The 26,681-nt window shown below is 49.8% G+C and overlaps 11 protein-coding genes across 11 annotated transcripts; 9 read left to right on the top strand and 2 right to left on the bottom strand.

Moving 5' to 3' along the window:
- Positions 1–107: 107 nt before the first annotated feature.
- On the top strand, positions 108–1,148 carry BO85DRAFT_504416 (serine/threonine protein kinase; the record flags this gene model as incomplete). Its single annotated transcript, XM_025664300.1, has 2 exons — positions 108–122; positions 198–1,148. The coding sequence occupies 2 exons, from the start codon at positions 108–110 to the stop codon at positions 1,041–1,043; spliced, it is 861 nt and encodes a 286-aa protein (XP_025511496.1). The 3' UTR covers positions 1,044–1,148.
- Positions 1,149–2,251: 1,103 nt separating this feature from the next.
- BO85DRAFT_492087 (uncharacterized protein) lies at positions 2,252–2,581 on the top strand (the record flags this gene model as incomplete). The annotated part of the gene is made up of 2 exons (XM_025663759.1): positions 2,252–2,424; positions 2,479–2,581. The coding sequence occupies 2 exons, from the start codon at positions 2,252–2,254 to the stop codon at positions 2,579–2,581; spliced, it is 276 nt and encodes a 91-aa protein (XP_025511495.1).
- Positions 2,582–3,348: 767 nt separating this feature from the next.
- BO85DRAFT_471877 (flavohemoglobin) lies at positions 3,349–4,719 on the top strand (the record flags this gene model as incomplete). Its single annotated transcript, XM_025662518.1, has 1 exon — positions 3,349–4,719. One exon carries the CDS (start codon positions 3,349–3,351, stop codon positions 4,717–4,719), a length of 1,371 nt encoding a protein of 456 aa, XP_025511494.1.
- A 2,179-nt stretch (positions 4,720–6,898) lies between these two features.
- On the top strand, positions 6,899–10,030 carry BO85DRAFT_504404 (MFS sugar transporter; the record flags this gene model as incomplete). Its single annotated transcript, XM_025664299.1, has 4 exons — positions 6,899–7,785; positions 8,482–8,784; positions 8,848–9,409; positions 9,464–10,030. 4 exons carry the CDS (start codon positions 6,899–6,901, stop codon positions 10,028–10,030), a joined length of 2,319 nt encoding a protein of 772 aa, XP_025511493.1.
- A 184-nt stretch (positions 10,031–10,214) lies between these two features.
- BO85DRAFT_405707 (short-chain dehydrogenases/reductase) lies at positions 10,215–11,819 on the bottom strand. Its single transcript, XM_025657308.1, has 3 exons — positions 11,312–11,819; positions 10,986–11,264; positions 10,215–10,934 (listed from the first exon to the last, which is right to left on the bottom strand). Exons 1-3 carry the CDS (start codon positions 11,385–11,387, stop codon positions 10,294–10,296), a joined length of 996 nt encoding a protein of 331 aa, XP_025511492.1. The 5' UTR covers positions 11,388–11,819; the 3' UTR covers positions 10,215–10,293.
- Positions 11,820–12,202: 383 nt separating this feature from the next.
- BO85DRAFT_523559 (carbon-nitrogen hydrolase family protein) lies at positions 12,203–13,308 on the top strand (the record flags this gene model as incomplete). The annotated part of the gene is made up of 3 exons (XM_025665360.1): positions 12,203–12,369; positions 12,437–12,876; positions 12,929–13,308. 3 exons carry the CDS (start codon positions 12,203–12,205, stop codon positions 13,306–13,308), a joined length of 987 nt encoding a protein of 328 aa, XP_025511491.1.
- Positions 13,309–14,094: 786 nt separating this feature from the next.
- On the top strand, positions 14,095–18,792 carry BO85DRAFT_492082 (DUF3176 domain-containing protein; the record flags this gene model as incomplete). Its single annotated transcript, XM_025663758.1, has 6 exons — positions 14,095–14,511; positions 14,580–14,865; positions 14,935–15,219; positions 15,316–15,505; positions 15,583–15,955; positions 18,565–18,792. 6 exons carry the CDS (start codon positions 14,095–14,097, stop codon positions 18,790–18,792), a joined length of 1,779 nt encoding a protein of 592 aa, XP_025511490.1.
- Positions 18,793–19,505: 713 nt separating this feature from the next.
- BO85DRAFT_492081 (MFS transporter) lies at positions 19,506–21,382 on the bottom strand (the record flags this gene model as incomplete). The annotated part of the gene is made up of 4 exons (XM_025663757.1): positions 19,506–19,559; positions 19,627–20,583; positions 20,634–20,999; positions 21,044–21,382. 4 exons carry the CDS (start codon positions 21,380–21,382, stop codon positions 19,506–19,508), a joined length of 1,716 nt encoding a protein of 571 aa, XP_025511489.1.
- Positions 21,383–21,980: 598 nt separating this feature from the next.
- Positions 21,981–22,531, top strand: BO85DRAFT_471871 (uncharacterized protein). The gene has a single exon (XM_025662517.1). It carries the CDS (start codon positions 22,027–22,029, stop codon positions 22,504–22,506), a length of 480 nt encoding a protein of 159 aa, XP_025511488.1. The 5' UTR covers positions 21,981–22,026; the 3' UTR covers positions 22,507–22,531.
- Positions 22,532–22,671: 140 nt separating this feature from the next.
- On the top strand, positions 22,672–24,595 carry BO85DRAFT_523556 (putative MFS quinate transporter). The gene is made up of 4 exons (XM_025665359.1): positions 22,672–22,984; positions 23,038–23,233; positions 23,282–23,410; positions 23,459–24,595. The coding sequence occupies exons 1-4, from the start codon at positions 22,710–22,712 to the stop codon at positions 24,518–24,520; spliced, it is 1,662 nt and encodes a 553-aa protein (XP_025511487.1). The 5' UTR covers positions 22,672–22,709; the 3' UTR covers positions 24,521–24,595.
- Positions 24,596–24,931: 336 nt separating this feature from the next.
- On the top strand, positions 24,932–26,624 carry isn1 (IMP 5'-nucleotidase ISN1). Its single transcript, XM_025662516.1, has 7 exons — positions 24,932–24,972; positions 25,026–25,117; positions 25,154–25,168; positions 25,220–25,367; positions 25,426–26,220; positions 26,279–26,418; positions 26,470–26,624. Exons 1-7 carry the CDS (start codon positions 24,948–24,950, stop codon positions 26,548–26,550), a joined length of 1,296 nt encoding a protein of 431 aa, XP_025511486.1. The 5' UTR covers positions 24,932–24,947; the 3' UTR covers positions 26,551–26,624.
- The last annotated feature ends 57 nt before the right edge of the window (positions 26,625–26,681 follow it).

Below are 26,681 nucleotides of genomic sequence, written 5' to 3'. Positions count from 1 at the left end.
GATGGTAGTGAGATTTCGCCGTCAACTCTCAACGCATGAACGTACCGTTGAAGTTTGTTAAGACAGCAAGTTTGCTGGATCAATACCAGAGAACTGGTAAAAACACCATGGAAGAGGAAAGAGTCAGTACTCGTGTGCCTTCTTATATTGGTTTAACCTGATCGATTGAAATCTGCTTCTAACTTCTCAATGCCCAGACCATGGAAAATGGACCTTCTCAAGCGCCAGGGTATCCAGAAGCCCTGCATTACAGGTTTATACCGCCCAGTCTGGAAGGTCTTGAATTCGTGCCCAACTTCGGAGATATTGTTTTTCGTGTGAAGGGGCAATTCCTAGCCTGGGGAGGAACTGCGGTCCTAGAACGTTTGCCCTCAGGGAATGTGGTCAAGACGCCGCTGCCGAACCCATACTTTCAACGCGAACATGAGCGTCATAGAAAGAGTATGTGCATCGAGGCCATTATCTATGAGATTCTGAAAGACCATCCGCGCGTACCAAAATATTTGGATTGGGACCCAACCACCTGTTGCTTGACGATGGAGTATGTCGAGAATGGGAGCCTTGCGGATTTCCTAGAGAGGAATCACCAATCGATAGCCGATAGTATGAGGAGGAAATGGGCAAGACAGGCAGCCGAAGGTGTTCAATTGCTTCACCATCATAACATCATCCATTCCGATCTATCGCCTCACAACTTTCTCGTCGACTCGAACCTGGACTTGAAGGTCTCGGATTTCGCTGGCGCCTCTGTTTTCGGTGCACCTGGCTCTGCTCTTCCCGGTACCCGCTATCGTGATCCACATGTTGAGGGGTATGTTCTCAGGTCCTCAGATGACATCTTCAGCCTGGGATCAGTCATTTATTTCATAATGACTGGCAAGCACCCTTACCAGGACCTGCCCAGCGATAATGTCAAGTATTTGTTCCAGTGCTCCCAATTCCCTGAGGTCGGTCACCTCTCATGTGGCAGTATTATAAGACGGTGCTGGTTGTTGGAAGTGGATGCCACTGAAGTGTACGAATACTTCAGCAGGCATGGATGATTGGACAGACTTTGTATTTACTAATTCCCAGCCAAACATATGAGGTTCATATTTTGTCCATTCTCACTGGCCATCCGCACTGCATGTCATGGCAGTGTTCGTAGGTGCTAACCACAGCGGTAGTGACTGTGTACCATATGCATCATATCCCTTTTCTTGATGTGGGGAGATCTTTTGCAAGTGGCTGTCCCGACCGATAGACGTCCATTCTGCTTCTTGCAGACGCGCCAAGTAGTCGCGTTTCTCGCACACCAATTTACTACTCGTTCACGACCGATCGTAGTGCAAAGCGGTAGCAACAGTATGTCATATGTCCAAAATGAGAAGGGTTGCATACTCGGCCTTTTATAGTTAAGTTAAACGTAAGAAGCATTAATGTGAAAAGATTTAGCTACTAACCGATCCAAAAAATCAGATAATCAAGGTTAGATAGAAGGGTTTGTTTTAGGACGGCAGTAAGATGTGCTTTCTGTATGCTCATTTTGGCAAAAGGCTTTCTAATGAGGACCCTATATTGGTTTTAGCCAATGCATGGAGAGATGTAGATGGTTAGATTGAGCCACTGGAGGCGCGACTTTATAGCTTTCGTAGACCTTCCTTGAGTGAATTATAGAATTCAAAATGACTATAGTATTCGGGTTCACCATTTATCCGAGTGAAACCCTCGGAGCGTCATGTGAATGATCTTGTTCACCATATTGGAAATCCCCTATGTATGCAATGCAATCTAGAGGGCACATTTTCGATGTATTCGATGTATTCCGCTACTATTCAAGGAGTCATTGTTTGATATGTTGCTCCTGTTATTGCTGTTACCTTTTTGTCACATGTTATGCTCTGAACAGCCAAAGTTTTATTGGTTTGGCTGTTCTCTTAGGAAGCTCATTTGTTCTGGAAAGCATGCCCTATGCAAAGACAATATTGGAGCGGAAACCAAAACCTAAGGCCGCTTAGCATGACTATTAATGTAAATTGAAATACGTAGAGCTATCATTCAATGGAAATAGACATATTGATTCAACTCCTGGGCTTGGCATTCAAATGCGTGGTGACCCAGAAAGTTAATTTGGATGAGAGAAGAGTAGTGAAGTCATCCGTCAGATGACTCCCGCATTTCCAATTTTCTCATATATACAGTCAGACATGAGAAATTGTTGAATATCAAAACCATACACCGTGCATTTTCAATTGAAATTTCTCGTTTCATCATGTTCCCAAACCTACAGAGCTTGTCCGAAGAGGACGAATATAAGGATAACCCGGCACCTTCCGGCCGGCGGCGGTCGTCTGTGGTTCCACCTAGCCTACAGTTCCTCGTCGATCAGGACTCTCAGCAAGCTAGTAATGAGCCCGCTGAGTGGGAAAAGTCATGGGATCAAACGTATGTTTCATGTTTCGCTGAGAGGTGAGCCAATAGGTCTTCTAACCCCACCAGGACTGAAAACCCGGAGCTTTGTGATTTCTTGGATCGAGTCTCCTCTCGAGATCCAACTGATCCAGACCGACAATGTGGGGACAGAGTGAGAAGGGGTTCTTGAGCTCAGATCACGATCTCAGGAACTCAACGAATCATGTAATTTTGATGTTGTTGGGGCGTAATTGGGATTTCTATTCTCTAATTTTTTGAAATCTCCGACATAACAGATATTAGTTGACAACGTGATCATAATTGTCTTCCCTTCTAGAGTCCCAGCTGATTATTGCTAAGCTTCAAGCGTAAAAATTACTGTAGTCTGTAGCGGAAGATCGTTCTAGTCGAAGCACAGCTCAGAAGTGGACAATGCTCCTGAACTCGGAATACCCGAGTATCCATCGAGACACTTTGTGTAGAGATGCTAGTGGGTCGAACCGGAGGAAATGGCATGTTACAATAGTGATGGCATCACCACGTCAACGGATGTGGAAAGACTATAACCTACTAAGCTTCAGCTAGCCGAACACTCACCAATCGCCTTACATTTGACCCACAGCAAGTGGGCCATATCAGCCCATCAGAATCAGCCCATTTTTCATCCCTCCGATTAACAGCGATTCTGACGTCTGCCCCAGACACAGGGATATCATCTCCACCAGGTCTACAATTGGCTACCAGTGGGTCTGACTTTGAAATATCTCGCAATATGGCAGTTCCCTTTTCCTCTCTCTTCCACACATACACCGCAAATTTCACTCATTATTATTCAGGCACCGTGCCCTTCTAGCAGAGAATTCTGTTTGCCACAGACTTTTTCGATATAGACCGAACTGTCATCTGTGCCCTCTTTGTTATCGTTTCCCCTAAGGGAGTGCTTCGTAACTGCATAAGATGGACCGTCGCCTCACAATTGCATCGCAAGTCGCTGTCGCGGCAGTGGCTGGCTATTGCATTTACAAGGCCTTCAATGCCCGACAGCAACAACAATCCTTGAAGGATGCGGTGCCCAAGTCGTCTGCTGCTCCTCTGACACCAGAGCAGATCAAAATCATCAAGGCTACAGTCCCTGTTCTCCAGGAATATGGGACCAAAATCACCACTGCCTTCTACAAGAACATGTTGACAGCGCACCCTGAACTTAATGCCGTCTTCAACACCGCCAACCAGGTCAATGGCCACCAAGCTCGTGCGCTAGCTGGTGCACTGTTCGCATATGCATCTCACATCGACGATCTCGGGGCTCTCGGTCCTGCCGTTGAATTAATATGCAACAAGCATGCATCTCTGTACATCCAAGCTGACGAGTACAAGATTGTTGGCAAGTACCTCTTGGAAGCTATGAAGGAGGTGCTTGGAGATGCCTGCACCGATGATATTCTCGATGCCTGGGGTGCCGCTTACTGGGCTTTGGCCGACATCATGATCAACCGCGAAGCCGCACTGTACAAGCAGAGCCATGGCTGGACAAACTGGCGTCAATTCCGCATCGCCAAGAAGGTGCCCGAGTCGGACGAGATCACCTCGTTCTACTTGAAGCCAGTTGACGGCAAACCACTGCCGTCGTTCAGGCCAGGCCAATATATCTCGGTTAGTGTCCATGTTCCAGAGTTGAAGTACCCCCAAGCCCGCCAGTACTCGCTCAGTGATACCCCTCGCTCCGATTACTATCGCATCAGCGTGAAGAAGGAAACGGGACTCGATCCTCGTGCTCCGGGTGCCAAGAGACACCCTGGATACGTCTCTAACATTCTCCATGACATCATCAAGGAGGGTGATCAAATCGATGTATCTCATCCCTATGGAGACTTCTTCTTGTCCACTGCCGAAGCTACCCATCCGATTGTTCTTCTCTCCGCCGGTGTCGGTATCACGCCCATGATGTCCATCTTGAACACCATCACTCAGAAGAAGCAACGCAAGATCCACTTCATTCACGGATCCCGTACGACCGAGGCTCGCGCCTTCAACAGTCATGTTCGCAAACTGGAAAACGACATCCCGGATATGCAAGTGACCTATTTCCTCAGCAAGCCAGGTGGTAGTGACCAGCTGGGCGTTGATTACCACCACGCTGGAAGAATTGATCTGCAGAAGCTCGACGGGCCGTCTCATCTGTATCTAGACAACCCTGCTACGGAATATTACGTCTGTGGCCCCGACACATTCATGACGCAAATGGAGCAGGCGTTGAAGGCCTATGGTGTGAGCGATGACCGGGTAAAGATGGAGTTGTTTGGTACAGGCGGTGTTCCTCATAACTAGAACACTCTTCTATTCTTGCTTCTCTGTACTATACATTAGTTGAGATGTGGTGTTCATTTACGACATGTAAAAGATGGATTTTATAAGCAGAATTGATGCCCATAAAAGGAAAGTTTTTCACTTGTTTCTTTCTGTTAATCCACAAAGACACAATGTTTCTACTTCAATCTATATAAAAAGAAGAGGAGTAAGATGTCAAAATGTCAGGGACTCAGGGTTCACCCTAGACTGTAGGTAGCCCGAAACATAATCTCACCCTAAGAACAGCCTCCATCACGTCTCAGTGATCATCCGCCCCATCCATAATGACTTCATTCCAATCAGCATACGAACGGGCGCCTAAAGTAAAGCTCACCGATCTATCAGATATCCAATTACATGATATGGTGCCTCCCAAGGTGCTCTCAGTAACATTGTCAAGTTAGCTACAATATGCTTCGATCACCATGCAAGTACTACGTATTTCGGCAGTATGAAGTCATTGATAGATATTGAACAATAATGACACAGACGGCCATAGTATATTCCAAGGCAACGAAAATCACCATTTCACTGAACTATATGCGTAGCGAATATAGTTTCAGAGCCTGGAGCAACTAGATCCACTGGTTCTAGCGAGGATGCCGCGTTGATGACTGAATGGACGGCGCCTTCAAAGGGCGAGCTGAAATTCAGGCTAATTTGAGAATTATTTTCTCGTGGGCTTTTCTTATCAGGACTGTGACATATTATCATTGAGGGATCTGATTCGTTGACCAGGTTGCAAAACATTCAGCTATATAATGGCTTACGGCCGGCCTCGCTAACGTTGCCACTTTCCGAACCACCTAAAAATTTTTCCTTTAGCGGGATCTCGCTAGATTTTCCTTCTTCGCCCCGCCACGTTACGTACGCTGCCAAACACTATCATCTCCTGCACCAACAGTTCGATCTATCAAGCATTCTCCCCGGCTGGATGATTGCCTTCGGGCAGACATGCGCTCACACTTTGGCTGGTAAGGTGACAAACCATACCCACCCTTTTCCTTTTCTTTTCGCTTGTCAGTTTACATAGAATCCCGTCATAACAATATATTCAGTGTGACATGTAGACAACGTAAGGTAAAATGCAACGAGGAAAGGCCTATTTGCGGTCCATGTGCCAAGTCCTCCCGCGATTGTGTCTTCTCCGACTGCATATTCCGTCACTACAGTGCCAGCGATCTTGCTGCCAGTGAAAGGGGATATTCCTATCCGGAGGAAAGACAGACATGGGTCAAGTTACCATCTGATCGTAAGCTATACTCCCATTCTTCTAGTTATTGTCGAAGTATAGAAGGATATGCAGCTAGGGTGGATTGAATAGATGCTAAGATTTCTACAGTCATCTTTATCCAGGTTAAAGACCCTTTCGCTGACGATGAGGAGCCAATACTTCTCCTGGACAAGCATCGCTCAATTGCCAGTACACCGATAACTCCTATTACTGAGCATGGTGTGATTCCGAGTTCTATTCACAGTCCCGCCCTTCCTGCAGAGAATGGGGTTTTGACAACAATCTTGATACGGCATTTTAAAGAAGGCCCTAGTCAATGGTATCTCTACCCGTTCGACTGAAAGAGCGATGAACTGACAGTCCTGACAGGTTAGACTGCTTTGACACTAATGCCTACTACTCCGTCAAGGTGCCTGTCATGGTGGCTACGCGGCCCATGTTGAAGGCTGCTGCATGTGCCCTTGCCGCCAAACATCTGCACCGTATGTGCCAGGGAGAACCTCGTCGGATCTTGCGGTTACCCCATCTTCGAAACAGTGCCCTTAAATGGGCCAATGGAGGAATCGACCTAAAATATGAATCAGTACGCCTGTATGACGAGGCTATCGGATATTTGAAAGAAGCGATTAGACTAGAGATTCCGAACAATCGGCGAGACGAGATGTTCGCTGTTGTTGCCATTCTATGCATGTATGAGTTGATCGATGCTCCCAGCACCGAATGGCGAGCCCATCTAAGTGCCCTGCCATTCTTGTATTGCGGGACATCAGATGATTTCAGCTCGACATCCACGTTGCCAAACTCTCTACTGCACATATCTCGCTCGGTTTTTTGGAGCCTTGTGCGCCAGGACTGTCTTTCTGCATGTAGGTTAACCATTTACACTTCTATCGACTGCATCCTACGTTTAATCGGATACTTATCATGGAAACAGTTATCAATGAAACGCAAACTCGCCTCGACCTCTCCGACCTCGTCATTTGGCGCAACTTTGGCCTCAACATCTCCGCTCACGGCCATCTTTTGCCTCCATCTGTCTCCTCTACAATCGTGAACACTCCCATTTCCTCCTCTCCGAATCCTCATACTTCCGTCCCAACACACTGCACCTGGCTCGAGGAAGATACCCTCAGCAACGGCTTGATTTGGATAATGGGCAAAATTATCAACTTCATCACGAGCGGTGACGGAATCTACCCGGGAGACTATGAAAGCCCTCCAGGCCAGCGTCCATGTTTTGGCACTACACAAGAGGACCTCCTGGAACGATGGAAGCGACTAGAGTTTGAGCTGAGTGCCTGGTATGATACCTTACCGGATTCTTTCACCCCGTGTGGTCGTACACAACTATGTCTATCCAATCTTGAGCCGACACACCACAGAGGCAACCCCACCCCTACAGGAAACGTCGGAGATGTAGGTACAATCGACGCAATCATCTTCACTATCCCCATGTGTGCCGTCACCATCCAGACCTACCACATGGGCCGCGTTCTACTTTTGAGCAACATGCCACAGGAATCCACTGCTATTCGGTCAACTGTCACGGCGCGACTGCGTCATTATCGCCAGATCGCCGGGTTGGTGGTGTATCATGCGCGTGAGATCTGTGGGATTAGTTTAGCTGGCTTACCGGATGCGATACTTTCGCATACCATGCAGCCATTGTTCGTGGCCGGACAGTGCTTCGAGAAAGACGAGGAGAGGCGGTTAGTAGTCGATCTGCTGCGACGTGTGGAGAATGATACAGGATGGGCCACAGAGTATCGGGTGAAGGAGTTGCAGAAGCAATGGGCGGATGGGGGTTTGCGGTGTGGGAGATAGCCAAATCATTCCAATTGTAGTTTTAAGTGCACTTGCGGTGTATCTTAGATAGTATGGACATTGTGATTTCTTAGAAGCACAAATGTGATGCATCTGATGCAATTGGGCCTGCAGACATGATTCGACGCAGATAGCAAGATTATCATCACCGCATCCTATAGTACAAATAGTGGGGAGACCCTCCCACAATGAAGAAATTTTCCCGAGAAAAATCTAGACCTACTTATCCATCACTCCACTACGCTTCTTCCCGCGCGCCTCAACTCACAGGGCAGACAGATAATACCCGATGAAGTGGATCCAGCCATTTAACCACGAGGAAATCTTACCGAGAGTAATCTTTCCGAGCCGCCGATTCTCGCCTATCGCGGTTTATCGTGCTGACTGTCTTTGTAGATCACGACGCCTACAGACTTTTAGGGCCCACGAAGATGGTATAAATAAGGGAGTAGGATCTGAAGAAAATTATCTTCTGGTCAATAGATACTGTTATACACTTTAGATAACTCCCCTCGGCCTTGAGATAAACATGGCGCTGATACCTGGGCTATCTCGCTATGTCTGGGCTAGTATTCTATGCTCCATGGGGGGCTTTCTTTTCGGGTGTGTATATCCTGCGCTTGTCGCAAAATGTAGCTTCGCTGCTCTGTCACAAATTCGTTAACCATCATACATCTATGCAGGATGGACACCGGCATCATCGGCTCCGTGGTAGTGATGGACCAATTCAAGCAGAAATTCGGCTCCTTCTCATCCATCGTCCATGGTCTAGTAGTCTCGTCCATCCTGATCCCTGCGGCCTTTTCGTCGTTCTTCGGGGGGAAACTAGCCGACTGGATCGGACGACCTAGGAGCATCGCAATCGGTGCCCTTATTTTCGGTATCGGATGTGCCTTTGAAGCTGGTGCAGTGCATCTGGCCATGTTCATCGTTGGCCGTGTTGTCGAGGGTCTTGGCGAGGGTCTATACCTCGGGACCCTGGTAGTGTATGTCCCTCACCCCATCCTACTCTGCTACCTGCCAAACCAATATCTAATAAGCAACACAAGATACATCTGCGAAATCTCTCCACCAAGCCAACGAGGCCCGCTCACCACAGGCCCTCAACTCCTCGTCACAATGGGCCTCGTAGTCGGCTTCTTCACCTGCTACGGCTGCGAGAAAATGCCTTCATCTATGGCGTGGCGAACGCCATTCACCGTCCTGGCCTGCATTTCCATAGTCTTCAGTCTCGCTGCGTTCTTATGGCTAATTGATTCCCCACGATGGCTCACACTCCATAATCGCGTCGACGACGCCACTCGCGCTTGGGAATATCTGCAAGTAAGTGAGGCCGATCGCGGGGAACTCCTCGAAGAGGAAGAGGAAGTCGATGTTAATGAAGAGGCCTTGACGCATCCGCTCGCCCCGACGGGGAGTGTCCTTGCGCCGAATACCCTCGATCAGGTGGTTTCGCGCCATAGTCGCGTATCTACCCGCCGGACGAAGGGTAAGGGGATGGAAGAAGCCTCGCTGTTCGATGCATTCAAGCCCGATGTGCGCAGTCGCACGCTCCTTGGCTTGTTTCTCATGGGTATGCAGCAGATGGCTGGGATTGACGGAGTTTTATACGTACGTTCCACTTCTCCTGATTTACTATCTTGATCATCAATTAACGTACAAAAGTATGCCCCCATGCTCTTCGAACAAGCCGGCATGACCTCCTCCCAAGCCAGCTTCCTAGCCTCCGGCGTCTCCGGCCTAGTCATCTTCGTCGTGACAATCCCAGGCCTCATTTACGCCGATTCTTGGAGCCGGCGCGCCAACGTCATCCTCGGCGGTCTGGGACTCACCATCACCATGTTCGTGATCGGTTCATTGTACGCCGCCGATGCAGTGCACCATTCGACCGGCGCAGGTCGCTGGGTCGTGATCGTCGCGATTTATCTTTTCGCTGCTATTTATAGTGTTTCGTGGGGCGTGAGTTGCAAGGTCTACGCGGCGGAGATCCAGCCTCAGCGGACGAGAGCGAGCGCGACGTGTCTGGCGCATGGGAGTAACTGGGTGTCGAATTTCTTTGTTGCGCTGATTACGCCGGTCTTGTTGGCGAAGAGTAGTTGTGCAGCGTACTTTTTATTTGGGGGTTGTACGGCGCTGACGATTGTTGTTTGTGGGTTTTATATGCCCGAGACGAAGGGACGGTCGTTGGAGGAGGTGGAGAGGTGCTTTGTTAGAGGAAAGGAGGATTCATAGATTCGCTGGGTGGAGTGGGTAGATTGTAATGAGTGATGAGAAATGATAGATGATGGATATGTCAATAGAATGGCAGAGCTTGGTCCAGAGACAATGATGTCCTCCTTGATAATAAATATCGAATGGTTGTAATGCTAGTCCTTCAGCTTTGTCCGGTGATATGGCCATCATGCTTTCTCCTCATAAATCGAAAACAAATCCTTCATTATAACTCACTAAGTATTATTACATCATCTCATATAGTAACTACACATACGCAGCCACTAATTCCCAGTAGCTTTCGCATACATATCCCTCGTATGCTCCCACACCTTCTTACCCACTCCACTACTCAGATACCCCTTTACCAACTCAGACTTCGCCTTGACAATAGAACTATCGTAATCCACCCGATACGCACCACTTCCCCTCGCGCCATCAGTACCCACTGTATCCACCCCCTTCACTCGTGGCGCGAACAACGGACTCGTAGCCGCATACGCATGCCTCTCTCCGGACTCCTTGACAGAAATGAGCCCGATCGACGATAAAAGAGGTGTCAACACAAAAAGAGCATTAGTGAGTCCCCTGACAAGCGGGTTGAATTCTCGCGTGACGTTCGTGTTCACGGCGCCAGGACGGCTGTGAACCCAACTAATGTTCGGATGTGCCGCCGCAAGTTGCGCCATGTAGAGAGATGTCATGGTGCAGCCATGAGCGGCTGCATTGGAGAGACCGTAGTTGCTCCGAAGGTCGAGGTCATCTTCGATGAGTTTGCCCTCGTTTCCTGGGCTGAAGACAGAGACTACGCGGGCTAGGCGGTCTGATGAGGCGGCCTGGTTTAATAGTGGGAGGAGGTTGTCGGCGAAGCGCATTCTGGCGTAGTAGTGGAGGCTGAGCTTGCGGTCCAGGCCTTCGGGTGTTTCTATTTCATGTTGAGTTGGAGTGAAGGGATGGGTGAAGGGGAAGTACTCACCAGTCCTTCCCTGAGTGGTCAAAATACCCGCGCTCAGGAAGAGAAGGTTTACTTTTGACTCTTTTTGAGCGATCTCGCGACATGTTGTGTCGACGTTCTTGAGTAGAGATATATCACTCTTGATGAAGTCAACTGTTGCGGATTGGTTAACGGCACGTAGTTCTGAGATGATCTCCAATGCCTGAGCTTCGTTGCGTCCAATCAAGTAGATGTGAGGAGCTGTCGCGTAACGGGTAAATTCCCTCGCTGTCGATAGACCGATTCCGCTAGTTCCGCCCACTACTTATTGTTAGTTGGCGTCTAAGATAGCAAAGTCATGCACATACCGAACACAGCAACCAGACCTGAACCCAGGTTCTTGATATTGGGTAGCTGCCCGCGAACCTCTGAAATGGCAACCATGTTCTTAGTTATTTGTTGGGTTTGTGTCAAAGAGTGTAATACAACTGATGAGAGGGTTGCTTTGCTCTTAAATAAGCTGGTTGCGATGGTTTCTCAAGCCGTCAGTCCAGTTGGCTTGGTCGCGTTAAATAGCTGCGTGGGAGATGATTGTGGCTAACGTCAGCCACGGCCCGGCTGACCAGATCCGGCAGATGGCTGAAGTCAGCCACTGCGGAACCCTCACTATATTTGCTGTTATCCTGGAGAGGATCGTACAGTTTCCATGTTTGACATTTTACTTCTACTGTCAGGCTCTGCTGGTATTAGGCAATTGATCATCATGTCCAGGCCCACCCAGCGAGGTCAACGCTATCAGCTCAATATATATTTTGTCGACAGACTTGCCGAACATCCGTTATCGGCCGTTCAGTGCTTCTAGTACTTTTAGTTGTGTTCCAGCACAAGGCAAGGGATAAATTTCTACTACAATTAGTACAAAAGATCACGGAAAGTGGTCCAGCAACAATTTAAACCATCAATAAGATGCACGCGGATCACACTGTGATGTTGTGCATTGGTTGCCAAGTAGTCTTGATCGTGAGCATGTCTGTACACGGGTGTCACAACAGCATCAAATTCGGCTGAAAATGGTAGTTTATCAAGCTCATCGCGAGCGGGAGGAACTTATCATACGATAAGTCGGCTTGGCATGAGGGGTAGTCCGTACAATCGGCCGAGATGCGAGTGTAGATGGCATATAAATCCCGAGAGCTCCCTGCATGCAAATCCCGGACATCCTCATCAGTTTGAACATTCCGAGTTCCCACAACCCCGCTATGTCTTCTCAAGTACGCGTCGCAGTTACCCAGGCAGAGCCTGTCTGGCTAGACTTGGATGCGACCGTGAAAAAGACGTGTGATCTTATTGTGGAAGCAGCTGCGAATGGCGCTCAGTTGGTTGCTTTCCCCGAGTGTTGGATCCCGGGATATCCTGCCTGGATTTGGTGGGTACATGAACTGCACCGTGTGGAACGAATATAGAGACTGACAAATGATTATCGGTCTGCAAAGGACACGACCTGTTGACATGCGCCTGTCATCTACTTATATACAAAACTCCCTGAAGATCAATTCCCCGCAGATGGCCAGCATCCAGAAATGCGCAGCAGAGAATGAAATAATCGTCGTTTTGGGCTTTTCCGAGAACCTGCATAACTCCCTGTATATCTCGCAGGCTATTATTGGAAGTGATGGGAAGATCCTCACCACCCGCAAGAAAATCAAGCCCACTCACATGGAGCGGACCATTTTCGGTGACTCGTTTGGAGACTGTCTGCAGAGTGTAGTCGACACATCAGCCGGTCGCGTCGGTGCTCTTTCCTGCTGGGAGCACATCCAGCCTCTACTGAAATATCACACTTATGCCCAGAGGGAACAGATTCATGTCGCCGCATGGCCGCCTCTTTTCCCTCACAACGAAGACGGTTCCTTGTTTTCAATGTCCAGCGAGGGTATGGATGCCAACTGGACGAGGTACACAGATGCTAACAAGTCTCCTCTCAGGCACCAGTTCCATTGCGAGGACATATGCTATCGAAAGCCAGTCTTTTGTCCTTCATACCACGACAGTGATAGGCCAGTCGGGTATAGACCGAATGGCAACACATGGTGGTGCTCTGATGAGCACCCCTGGCGGAGGCTGCTCCGCCATCTTCGGGCCTGACGGCCGCCAATTATCGCAGCCCATTCCCAGCACAGAAGAGGGCCTTATTTACGCTGATCTCGACTTGGATCACATTTACCACTCCAAAGCCTTTGTGGATGTCTGTGGACACTATAGCCGACCGGACCTTCTGTGGCTGGGTGTGGAGGGCAGTGTTAAGCGCCATGTAAGGGAGAATGCAGCTACTGTGGCAGCAGAAGCGGAGCAGCAGGAGCAATAGAAGAACCTAAGTGTCAGAATGTCTCGGAGGATCAGGCTATCCTGATTTTCTGTACTGCTTGATAGCGGACTCCTGAGTAGCTGAGAGCAAGCCGGAAACACACTCTTAATGTCCGCTCTGCACCGGTAGATAGCGAAAGTTCAACCACTCATGATGTATCGCATAAAAGGAATAAATGCTGATTATCAGTGGGAAAAACTTGCATTGTTCCTGACAGCCACTTCTGATTGGCCGTTTCCCAGGTCTACCGGAGTCTCAATCCTCTGAATGCTAGTTACTGATCACTCGGTAATAATGATTACAAATGATAATATTTCATAGTTTTTATTCCCTCCTACGGCTACCTTTCTAAGTCCTCTGGTCATTGGTCTAACAACATCAGTTACATGCCAAAGGATTGGAACCCAAGGAGTGAGCCCGACATGCTTACTGGGTACCTAGATATCTGCTTGCAATTTGGAAGGACTGAGTTTATCCAATGAAACTTCGCGGTTATAACTACTGCATAAATCCTTTTGGCTGTGCGCTCCAGCCTCTACCACAGCAAAATATACTTGCTTTTGGTTGGAAAAGGCCCCTGACCGGCATCCGATGGAACTTCTCTGATTCGTTGAGTGGATGATACGGCTCTCCAACTTGGGTAGTCACAGACAAGGATCTATAGCCTCGCAGTGCACTGATAAGGCTCTCTCAGCCTTGCTGGTCTCTCCTTAAATCTCTTGCTTACCTCCACCCTGCTACTGAGGTGTTACACCCATCAATAACTTTCTGTACTGACGCTTCAGAATGCCACTCAGCGACGCTGACCAGCGACAATATCCCGCATACGAGCCACTACATAATGAGTGCGATGACCCCGATATATTATCGAGTATTACTGATGCCGAGACGAGGCAAGATCTTGAAGGGCACGAAGATGTGGGGTTACATGCTGTATCGCCTTCGAACACGCCAGATGAGAATGGTGAGTCAAACTCCGATACGACCTCGCACTCCCCGACGTTAGGAGAGCCTTCCAACTACAAAGACGAGAAGCCGAATGGCCCTGAAACAGTCTCAGTCAGGCGCTATACATCTAGCTGGTTTTACTGGGAACTTACAGGCATCATTGTTTCAGCGGCTCTCCTAGCTGCGATAATCATCATACTGAAGGTTTACGATCATCAACCTCAACCGAAATGGTGGCACATCTCCCTAAATTCGGTCATCTCTTTTCTCAGTACACTTCTAGAGCCAGTCTTATGTTTTCTGTCGGGGAGTTGATAGGACAGCTCAAGTGGGATTGGTTTGCTCAGCAGGAGCAACCTTTGTCACATCTGCAGTCTTTTGACTCAGCCAGCCGGGGTGCTTTGGGGAGTCTAACATTGATATGGGCCTTGCGTGTCCAGCGTTTCGCAGGGGTTGGTGCTTTGGCCATGGTTCTCGCCTTGGGTTTTGATCCCCTTTCGCAACTCCTAATACATACCTATGACAAGCTAGTTGTAGACCCATCAGGGACTGCACTGATCGGTAATGCTACCGTATACGACACCATAGGGCAATTAGCGTATGATAAGGGTATGTATATGAAGTAACATCCCCATCTACTTGGACAATGTGGCAGGGAGTACTAACGACAATATACAGGAACATCAGTTGCATACGTCGACCCTGTTCTGAAGGGAAATGTCTACAATTCGCTCTTCAACACGGATCCAACCCGGCCGTGGGCCATTCCGCAATACTCCTGCTCCTTAACCAACTGTACCTGGGATGCGATCGCTTCGCTCGAGATGCGGTCTCTTTGCAGCAACATCACTAGTGCACTAATAACCAACTGTTCTACCTTTTCCAATGAATCAGTATACGCGGAAAAGAGCAACTGCAATGTCACGCTACCAAAAGGCGGGCTCTCGGCCTCGTATACGCCAGGTGACTTCTCGTTCACTACTTTCTCAATGAACTCAATCTTGGGTTACGATGCGGTGGTTTATACCAATGCTACATAAATTGCAATTCAATACATAGCCCCTCGGGCCAATCTGGAGCTGCTCGACGATAAACGCTGGTCGAATAGCACGCAGTGGGAAGCCACCGAGTGTTCCCTGGAGCCCATCGTGCGCAGCTTTCGTCCTAAAATCTTCCATAACCACTACAGTGATAAGACGCAGGCGATCTGGATTCAGCATAATATGACTACAACGTACAATGTGCATCAGTCTGCAGGTTTTAATTTCACCCCGGAATCATGGGGCCCTGATCTTGGTGTGCACCAAAACCCGCAATCTTTCATAGTGGTGATGCCAGAAAATCGATATTTTACTTCCTAACCGCCATCTTCTCGGGTCAGGCGACGAGGTCCGCGACGGGAATATTTTTCGACCCGCTGGATTCTAGCTGGTATGCTGCTTCCGACACGCTCCAGGCGCTGGCCGTGGCAAATATTAGTGGGTGCAGCGAGATTCTTTCCGAACGGCTGTCCTGCGCGATGGATAATGTGGCTGCTGCCATGTCAAAAACCTTCCGGGATGCGGCTTACGTTGCTGATCCCGCATCGGCCGCCATGACGACGGGGAGTGCAAAAGTCAGTGAAGTCTATATTGTCGTGTACTGGGCCTATCTGGCCTTACCAGTCCTTGTCTGGACTTTGGGGGCCATCTTGGTGTCGGTACGCTCTGGAAGACTCGCCGCGCCCGTGTTCCCGTTTGGAAAAATGATACGCTGCCGTTGCTGTTTCTATATCGGAATCAAGACGAGGGCATGGAGTTGCCGCAGGGAAGCGAGACTGAACAAGCAAGCCGTCATGAGTTGGTACGGTTGTATAATGACGAAAGTCGAATGTTTCTTGGTCGGTGTACGGATAGCAAGTCCCAGCGTCCTTAAGTGGCTGCTGCCCTTTCTCTGACCAGGCTTTAACTATCAATGAGCTCAGTTTACTCGACACATGAACACTACCTATTGTGAGGCTGATTCCTTCTACTATCAATCACATATAATATGATCTGTCTATAAACATAGCTCGTAATCTACGTGTTCAAAGGGCCGTGCTCAATCTTGAGCAATTGCCACAAACTCCTAGATACTTTGCGTGGCTTTCGTGAAGAAACCCCATTCCCCAATATACAGAATATCACTTCAACCTCGACTTTTATGATGTAGCTACAAACAATTGAATAAATAATTCTTCACCTGCCATTCCAGTGATATGAAGCTAATATGTAGAATACTGGAGAGTAAGATCCACTATGTCAATACTAGATTTGTGAATATGCTACTCGTATCATATCCCCGAACATCAATCTATCATGAAAGGATGTATGAAGATCGCCTCATCACCAGCTCAAGCGTGCCCTGGTGTGAATGCATTAACGACTAAGACAAAGTAGCTCCCTTCATCCAGCAAGATCACCTGCACAGTGCATAAGCAACATTGAATCGCGTTGTCGCTGCCTAGACCCGCCGGGGCAGGTATAAAAGCCCTCGACCTCCAGCCCTTTTGCATATCCCTTCTCCTTCTATTCACACGCTCTCACAAGATCTACTAGCAAATCCACTCCAAGTTACCTAAATAAAGTATGGAGGAAATGATCACCTTGTTCTGTGTCATATCTCTGAAGTCCAGTCGAAATTAATACTGACGAGATGGGGTCAGAAAGAGAGAGAGTACAGATTATATACGGTTCATGAATAGCCTCACCCTGATTCCGTGGCGGTACTGCTACAGCCCGACGCCACCCTCCTCTCCGCGCTGTTCCCGTGAAACCTCGCTTTACTTGGTTTTCAAACCTGTTCTAGGGCAGCTATTTAGAAGGTTGAACTACAAGGATAACAGTGGGCATTCCAGATAATCTACATTCTCTACAGTGAGACTTCGATATTGTGCCCCCAGTTTGGAACGGTTGGACGTCTGCAAAAAGCCGCGGCGAGGAGTATAAGAATAGACGACAATCGCAGGGTAACGGCTCATAGAACGAACTCGACGAGGGAAACGATGATAATCTAAATCATGATCATCCAGCAGCGATTTACTCATACAGTGCAATCAGAAAGTACATACGAAGGATCGTTCCTATTGGACAAGAACACCATTGAACCTACGACCACTTTCGATTGATCATATATCCAGTACTTTCATGTTGTACAGACATATTCACAAAGTCACGACTCAGCTGGCACTGCACTGCATATTATTCTGCACGCCTCGATCATGGAAGGCAATAGGATGTCGTGTTCTATTTCCTGACAGTGGATGGAGGATCGCGGCAGCGAGTTGCAGGTATAGCGGCTTCGCAATGCCCCTCTCCCTTGCTAAACATAAGGCATCCGGGTCTAGTACCCTATCACAAGGTGTAGGGATCGGGGAGCCCTGATACTACGATGGCACCAATGTCTTATCGGTTCCGAAAATATCAATATCACCTGAAAATTCGATACCAACCACTAATGCGAGATTTGGCCGATTTGTACTTCTAGTACGCCCAGATACACAAAGTCTCGGTATGAAGTCGGAGATAACAGCGCTATTCAACAAAGAGAATGCTCCAAGCTTCATAGTCATTCACCCGGGTAGTTGAGAATGTTCGCGTCAAACCGGGCCTTTCAAAACCTGCGCGGTATTCTTCGCCTATGCGATGATCCGCCTGCAAATCTATTTCTATAGCTTTGAGAACTGTTACTCTACTCCGCTAGCATTTTCTTAATTGGAATTAGCATTACCAACATTGATGCGAAGCTCAATTAACATATATACAACATGCGTCTCAATATCCGTTCACCTATTTACTCCCACCACCCAGTTCAGCTTAACAATATCAGTGTTATGGCCGTTGTTACTTCCCGACAGGAAATTCAAGGGGAGGAACGAGATCAAAAATATCCACTCATAACAGGATTAACTCTAGGTCTGAGCATAAAGTAATAGACATATTCATCAGCCGTTACATTTCCACAGTTGCCAACAACAATCATAAAACGGAAGCTCAAAGAAGACCCGCAAGACCGACATCGTTACCACCGCCGACGATGAAGGGATAATTACTGGCTCATTCTGCATGCTTCCGCTGAAAGAAGTGGTGGTTCACTAGCTACCGCCACTGTGGGCAACATTCTCACAGTTAGTATCAGAAGTTCCTTATACTTCTTTTGCCTTCCTCTCGGAATAGGCAAAAATGGAACTGCAGATAGACTCTTCCAGTGGCATCACTCACTCGTCTGAATCTTTCGTCTCTGGCGGCTTTCGTTGAGGAACTCCACATGTTCAATGCCTAAGAGGAGCAGGATACAAGAGTTTGGCTTCAAACCCTCTCCAAAATAGCCCCTGCCCGTCACAGCAGCTATGTTCGTTTCGCCCCCAATAAGAAATCCCCCGATAATGCTCCCCGCGTGCTATTCCCCATCCAAAGAAAGGCCAAAAATCGGTTAGCAGAATTGGCGGCTGCGTTTCTCTGCCTGCCTGTTGCATCGGTCACGAATATCGTCCACGATGATGACTTACGGGGCATCTAGCTTCTTGCTAGCATCGGCTGCAGCTCTAGCTTGCTGGTGTATAAGATTCTATGTCTGCTATGATTACTCTATGAACAACAAACAGATGATACAGATATTCGCGTTCAATGCAATGCACTTTGGTAGATGCAGACTCGATCGGTGCTTCGTTGTTCCCAATACACAAAATGATAATGAGGGAGCAAATCAATACCGCTGAAGCCCGTATACAGCGCATCGCAGAGCAAGCGACAGGATCGAAGATCGATCGGAGAAGCATTGTGTTTTTGCAGACTCTGCAGGCCACTGTACACAATCGATGAATGAATGTAACAGAAATTCGCCTCAGGAAGATGACAATTGCATTCATCTCAAACTGTCTATCGAAGCTGTTTCTTACGTTTGGGTGACAAGCTCCCGTTGGCGGTGATATATCAGGCTTAGAGTAGGAGAAGGAGTGTGCGGGACTGCTGAACTGCTTACCACAATGTTTCTTTTGGAGAAGAACTTATTCATAATAAACTGTCGAATAGGCCTCAGAAGTATCAAGAATCATGCAAGCTGACTCGCTAGTTGGATTATTCATATAGTCAGATGAACAAGATTACTATATCATTTGATAATACAGACATACTTTCCACTATATTCTAACAGTGCCACGTAGATCAAACAACCAGTAATCTCATTTATTCCTCTACCCCGGCACTAGGCCACAATATAAAAAATCAACCAACCTATATATCCTTCCGCGCATGCCGACTATACCTCTTCCTCAACGTCTCCCCGTACTACATACCACATCAGTTAGTCCGATCCCCACACCTCCCTCCCCATGGAATGGAAAAGAAAACTCACCTTCATCAACACAACCGGGATGGGAATAAACGCACAGCCCAAAAACGCCAACGTCGAACTCGCCCACCCCACCCCCAGGTTCTTATACATCGCCGTCGCGAACAGCGGAAACCCGGCACCAAACGCACTCCGAAACAAATCATTCCCAGCGAGCACACTCGCCGCATACTCCGGGTACGCATCGGAGAGATAATTCAGCACCGGATTGAAAAGCAGGAACGCACCGACGGAGAAGAATCCACTGCCTACAATCGGCATGATCCAATGAATAGAGGGCCGGGCACTCCACCCAAACCAGAATAGACAGATAGGAATGAAGAACCCGCCTACAATAGCGGGCGGGAGACGCGCCTCCGGGGGAACATTTCCTGTTTCAGGATCGAATTTTGGTTCGAGGTATTTGTGCATCCACCAGTAATATGGAGGGATTGTTATCAGGGCGCCGGTTAGGATGCCGATGTATGCTAGACCTTGCTGGCCGAGGTTGAAGCCGTAGATGCCTGCGAAGACGATGTTGAAGGATTCGAACCATACGTAGAGGAGACCGTAGATTAGGGCGATGTATAGGTTCAGGAGGAAGACCATTGGTTCGGTGAAGTTGAGCGTGAAGGGCCGGACGAGCGTCATCATGGCGAGTTCGCGCGCTGTGAGATGTTCGCTGGCGAGTTCGGGTTCGCTGCGTAGGTTGTGTCGGTTGGTCAGCTTGCGGAGACGGCGGGCGCGCCGGTACAGGATGTTGCTGGAGGAGGTCTCTGGAAGGAAGATTATTAGTATGACTAGTGTGAATCCTGATAGCCACATTAGCTCCCAGATCGTCCAGCGCCAGCCTTTGGCTTGGGCGGCGAATCCGCCGACTAGGGGGCCGAGCACGGGGCCGCAGATGGCGCTGATACCCCAGATGCCGATTCCGTAGGCGCGTTTACGAGGGGCGAACATGTCGGAGAGGGTGGCGCCGCCCTGGATGCTGTTAGTGCAGGATAGTGAATTGAGGGGAAGGCGAGGGGTACTGTTGCAAGAGCAGGCGATCCAAAGAAGCCAGTCAGGAAGCGAAAGGCTAGTAGTGTGCCGAGGTTTCCGGCCAATGCGACTGGGACTTGCAGGGCAACGAATACTATTAGTGTCGCGATGTAGACGGAGTTGCGCCCGATCTGGGGCACCTCGCTCATGGGTGACCATAACAGCGGGCCCAGTCCGTAGCCAGCCACGAACAGGGTCAGTCCCAATGTAGCCGCGACTTGGCTGATTTGGAACTCGGACATAACTGATTCGATACCGGCGCTGTAGATGGCGCTGCCGATATAAACGCTGAAGGTGAGGAGGCAGATCTCGAAGGTCACCACGACTTTCTTCCATAGCGGCCAGTGTTGGGGGTTCTGATGAGTTAGCTTTCGCTCAACATAGAACAGTATATTCCTACCTCCGGGTCACGATCACTCCACCAGTCGACGATGGTCACGTCGCGTCCCTTTTCTGGGTCGATGACGGCCCCAGTGATGCCTTGATACCGGCGGCCATTATGCGACCATGCCGTGGAGGGCACCCTCGTCATGGACTCGGTGTCGGCCGCGCTGAAGCGCTCAGGCGGTTCCTCATCGGCGTCGGGACGACCAGAGTAAGCCATACGGCCCGATTTGTTGAGGTTGACGTACTGCTGCCATAGCGAGGGGTCTTTTTGCTCCTCGAACCGGAAGTACCGGCCGCGCGAGACGAGGCGGATAAATTGGCCGAGGATGGAATCTTGGATGAGGCAGGACATTCTACCTATACTATTTTCTATCGACGGGTATACATAGTTATGGTCTACTGGGATGAATTTTATAGGCATGAACCCTGCTCGGTAACTGGTTTGGTTCCTGAATCAAACAAGCAAGATGGATGATGATGTAGCCATGATCACACTCGCCACCGGTAGTCAGCCAGACTCAATTCTGGTCTCGATGCTGCAATCGCAAACTCAGATCAATCAAATAGGTCTGGAACATTTCACTATCTGCAGAATAATCATCAATTACCTGTCAAATCCCCATGTTATCACTCTTCTGATGATAGAATGTGGACGGAGAAAAGATTATGATGCTGATCCCACGGGTCTCACCTGCAGGTGGGGTAGGGTTAGGTTAGGCTGGAACCCCAGTACCAGTAGGAGAGTAAGAGATATCTCATTACTAAATCACAGCTCTGGAACCCGACGATCTTTTACCAAAAACTCCTTGCGACCGAGGCAATTGGCGCTGCACCCCGGATTGAGAGACAGCTGATCGATCGTGCCCAGCAACGTCATGTATCCCCCACCCATCGGCTTTGACCGACCAGCAGGATGAGCCAACCACCTGCTTTCTTAGTGCCCTATTAGTGTTGATTAGACCCTGCGCGAGGGACCCCCTTGGCTGAACCCCCCGCATGACCCCAAAATCTCACGCCGCGTGGCTCCCATCGAACATTCATTTCCTTTCCCTAGGAAGCCATATCCCGTGCCTGCCAGCGCTGATTCCATCTCCGGTCTCCCGCCTGCCAAGACTACCCCGAAGCCTTTCACTCGCATCTCGACGGCCTGCTTCCGTTAGTCCTGAACGGAAGTTGACCGAGCCTCGTCCCCAGATTGTCGGTCTGTCCCACCTGGACTCTCAGGACCGGGTCTGGGGGGTGGCACGAAGAGGCTCGATCCCCGGATTGTCCCCCGCAGCCAAGGCGCTCCGTCCCACAACAAACCCAGCGCGTTGTCGGATCTTTGTTGCTTTCCAGCTCGCCAAGCTGTCCAGCATGTCAAGCGGTGATAAGCTCGTCGCGACAAGTCGGATTCCAACGTGGGATGTCTCCCTGGTGGATCTCGTTCCCTGCGCGATCCATTGGCTGCTCTCTGCCCGATTCTTCCCCGCATGATCACATTCGTCGTAGTGAATTCCCTCCCCGGCTGGTTTGTCCTACCTCACCATGAAGAGGTGCCGTTCCGACTGGCTGTCGGTAACCGACGTAGTTCTGATGGGGGTGACTGTTATAAATGTCCCTCCTCCCTTGCAGAGGCCAGCTGGTTCAAAAACCCGTTGTGGCTCGTCCAACCTTTCTCCCGTTGACTGTGTACAATCATGGCGGGTTCCAAGAAGCCAGTTAACATTTTTCGTTTGCGCAATCTCGCTGACCCCAAGGAGGTCTTCAACTGGAGACTATGGTTTGCCGTGCTCTCCTTTGGCCTCATGGGCGCTGCCCGTGGTGTCGACGAGGGGTTGATCTCGGGTGCCTTTAACTCCAAGGACTTTCAGCGCACGATCCATTTGGACTCGTACAGTGAGGTGGAACAGACCAACATCAAGGCGAATGTGTCTGCCATGGTGCAGATTGGTTCTGTGGGAGGGGCACTCTTGTACGCCCTTCACCACTATGATCCGTCAAGTCCGTCTGCTGACTCTGTTCTAGTGCATTCCTTGTGTGCGACCGTATTGGACGGCTGTGGGCAACTCGCCAGCTGTGTGTCCTTTGGATTCTGGGAATAGCCATCTTCATGGGTGTTGGTGCCAACGGTAGCTTGGGTGCTGTCTACGCCGGTCGCTTCGTGGCCGGACTGGGGGTGGGCCAGACTGTAGTCGTTGGACCAGTCTACCTGGCTGAGATCGTGAGTGACACATCTTATTCCCCGTCGAACTGAATTGACCAGCAATAGGCACCTGCTTCCGTCCGCGGTCTCTGCACTTGTGTTTTCACTGGCTTTGTCTACCTGGGTATTGTGCTCGCCTACTTCACCAACTATGGCTGCCAATTGCATATGGGCGACCACACCCACAAGCGATGGGTAAGACATCATTCACCTTATCCATGGCAGACTACTAACCCTACGTAGGAAGTTCCAACTAGTCTTCACATTATGTTCGCCGGCCTCATCTTCCTCCTATCCTTCGTGCAATATGAATCGCCTCGCTTCCTCGTCAAGAAAGGCAAGCCCGAAGAAGCGTTGAACAACCTTGCCCGTCTCCGCAACCTCCCTCCGGACCATGAATACGTTGTGGAGGAGTTCACAGGTATCCAGAATGCCCATCAAGCGGAGATGGAGGCTACCATGGGCGCTGGGTGGTTAGGTATTGTCAAGGAGGCCATCATGGTTCCGAGCAACTTGTACCGACTGTACCTCGCCGCCATGGCGCAGCTACTCTCCCAATGGTCCGGAGCGGGATCCATCACGCTGTACGCACCAGATCTGTTCAGTCTCCTTGGCATCACGGGTTCCAACGAGTCCCTGCTAGTGACAGCAGTGTTCGGTATCGTCAAGCTGACTGCTGCGGTGATCTGCGCTCTGTTCCTGGTGGATGTTATTGGTCGCAAACGTGCCCTACTCCTAGGTATCACGCTGCAGGCTATCTCCATGATCTACGTCGCTAGCTTCCTCACTTCTGTGCCGGAAATGGGCATCGTCGATGACTTTGTCCTGCCCGAGTCAAAGAGGGGCAGTAGTCGCGGAGCCATTGCTATGATCTACATCTCCGGTGTAGGCTGGGCATTGGGCTGGAACTCCATGCAGTACCTGTTGACAGCGGAGCTGTTCCCGCTACGCATCCGCGCATTGGCTACCTCTGCTGCCATGACACTGCATTTTGTCAATCAGTATGGTAATTCCCGAGCGGTGCCAAACATGTTGCTGGGTACTGGGGAAGGTGGCATCACCCCCAAGGGCACATTCTGGTTCTTCTCAGCTGTGACGGTGCTGGGTGGACTGTGGGTGTGGTTCAGTGTGCCCGAGACAGCGGGACGAAGCTTGGAGAGTATGGACCGATTGTTCGCATTGCCATGGTATCAAATCGGACGGCATGGCAACCGTGATGCCGACCAGCAGGACCAGGTGGTGGCGGATAAACAGCAGCAGGTGGAGGATGGATTCGGAGGAGCGGAGCATCGCGAGCGGGTGTAACTGTTGCTTGATATGTCACTTAGCTAGGAGCTTGATCTATATGAAACTAAATGCAATTGACGAAGCACATTGGCCACATGGATCCCCTGTAATGGAAGCAATAGCTGACCGCTTGTGCATCCCCAATGTGCATCTCAGCCCGCCAACTGGCGTGTCGGAGAGCTCCGATGTTATCTATGATTGGCTGGCAGCCCCGCTGGCCCGGTCAGATGACAAGCACTGTGTCATCCCTATCTCAACTGTTCAGCTTCTTCTGCTCCCTCCTTGCATGGTTATTTTCCTTTCTTATTTACTCTGTTCCATTCTCATTCATTCATTGACAGGTTTTAAATATCTTGTCGATCCCCCTCTCGTTCGTGGTTGTGCCATTGATCTCCCTCACCGCCGATACAAAAGGACAGCTTCCAGCTTTAAGCTTCCCCTCACGATGACTACCCGCTATCGTGTTGAATGTAAGTTGAATTGTCCTTTCAGATTCCATCGACTCATCTAATTACTCTCCCAGATGCTCTCAAGGTAGGCAGTCATCTCTGCTGCCAGTTCATGCTAACTCGCTCAGTCTCACCGTCGAGACCAATTGGTATGCCCCCATTCCTAGTAGCAATGAGACGTGGATAGCTCACATGTTCCTAGATTGAATGGATCAAAGTACGACTCTTGCCACCATTAATTCAAATACCTCAATACTGAACAATGTAGGGCCTTCTGGCCGTCCCCTTCGTGCTGCACTCGCAGCCCACCGCCGTCTACAAGGAACACAGTGAGAACCTGATCGCCGTAGCGGCCGACACGCACCAGCGCTATGCGGAGATCTTCCGCGACGTGGAGATGCTCATCCGCGACCACAGTAGCCTTCCCCTTCTTTCTTTATACATGGACACAATCACAACTGACAATCACAACAGTAACCCACCAAGAAGACGACGCCCCAGGGAAATCCAAACTCAAACTCCTAGTCCCCACCGTAGGCACCTTCTTCACCCCCTTATACCTGGTCGATGCCTTCCGCCACCAAGACGCCCAACGCTTCATCAGCCGCCGACGCTTCGTGGCCCCTTCTTTCAACGACATCCGTCTCATTCTCAACTCAGCCCAACTCCTCGGTCTGGCCCGCACCACCGGCGTCGACCTCGTCACCTTCGACGGAGATGTCACTCTCTACGACGACGGCGCCTGTCTCACAGACGACAACCCCGTGATCCTGCGCATTATGCGCCTCCTCCTGCAAGGACAGAAGGTCGGCATCGTCACCGCGGCGGGCTACACCGACGCCGCAAAGTACTACGAGCGACTCAAGGGACTGCTCGATGCGATGTACGAGTCAACCGAAATGACGGACGCTCAGCGCGCCGGACTGGTCGTCATGGGCGGCGAGAGCAACTTTCTCTTCCGGTATGACCATGCCTCCCCCTCGAAGTTGAGTTATGTCCCCCGTGAGGAATGGTTATTGGAGGAGATGAAGACGTGGCAGGAGGGGGATATCACGCAGCTATTGGATATCGCCGAGTCATCGTTGCGCGCGTGCGCGAGTAATTTGAATCTGCCGGTCGCGGTGTTGCGCAAGGATCGCGCGGTCGGGGTATATCCCACGGAGAGAGGGCGGATTAGTCGCGAGCAGTTGGAGGAGACGGTGTTGGTGGTGCAGAATACCGTCGAGCGGTCGGAGGTGGGGGCTAGATTGCCCTTTTGTGCTTTTAACGGTATACTTTCCCCCCTCTACTTTTGATGTAGGTGATGGTTATGCTGACGCCTATTTAGGCGGCAATGATGTGTTTGTGGATATTGGTGACAAGTCATGGGGTGTGCGCGCGTGTCAGCGCTACTTTGGGGGGATTGAGCCGGCGAGGACACTGCATGTTGGCGATCAGTTCTTGTCGGCGGGAGCGAATGATTTCAAGGTAGCCCCAATACCTTATAATGAAAGACAAGGTGGATGCTAATAATAACAGGCCCGGCTGGCATCGACGACAGCGTGGATCGCAAGTCCCGCCGAGACAGTGCAGCTCCTGGACGAGCTGCAAGGGATATAGCTAGGGTAATTATTAATCACTCACCTAAATTTATGTGAGAGTAGGAATATAGGTAGTTAATCTTACTCCATCGGCACCATACCGATACTTAATTGAGTGGTGCAGATCGGCACGGCGCTTATCAAGCAGCG

This window comes from Aspergillus piperis, assembly GCF_003184755.1.
Source record: "Aspergillus piperis CBS 112811 unplaced genomic scaffold BO85scaffold_23, whole genome shotgun sequence".
In the NCBI taxonomy this organism is placed as follows: Eukaryota; Fungi; Ascomycota; class Eurotiomycetes; order Eurotiales; family Aspergillaceae; genus Aspergillus; species Aspergillus piperis.
This window is presented reverse-complemented; position numbering and strand designations above follow the sequence as displayed.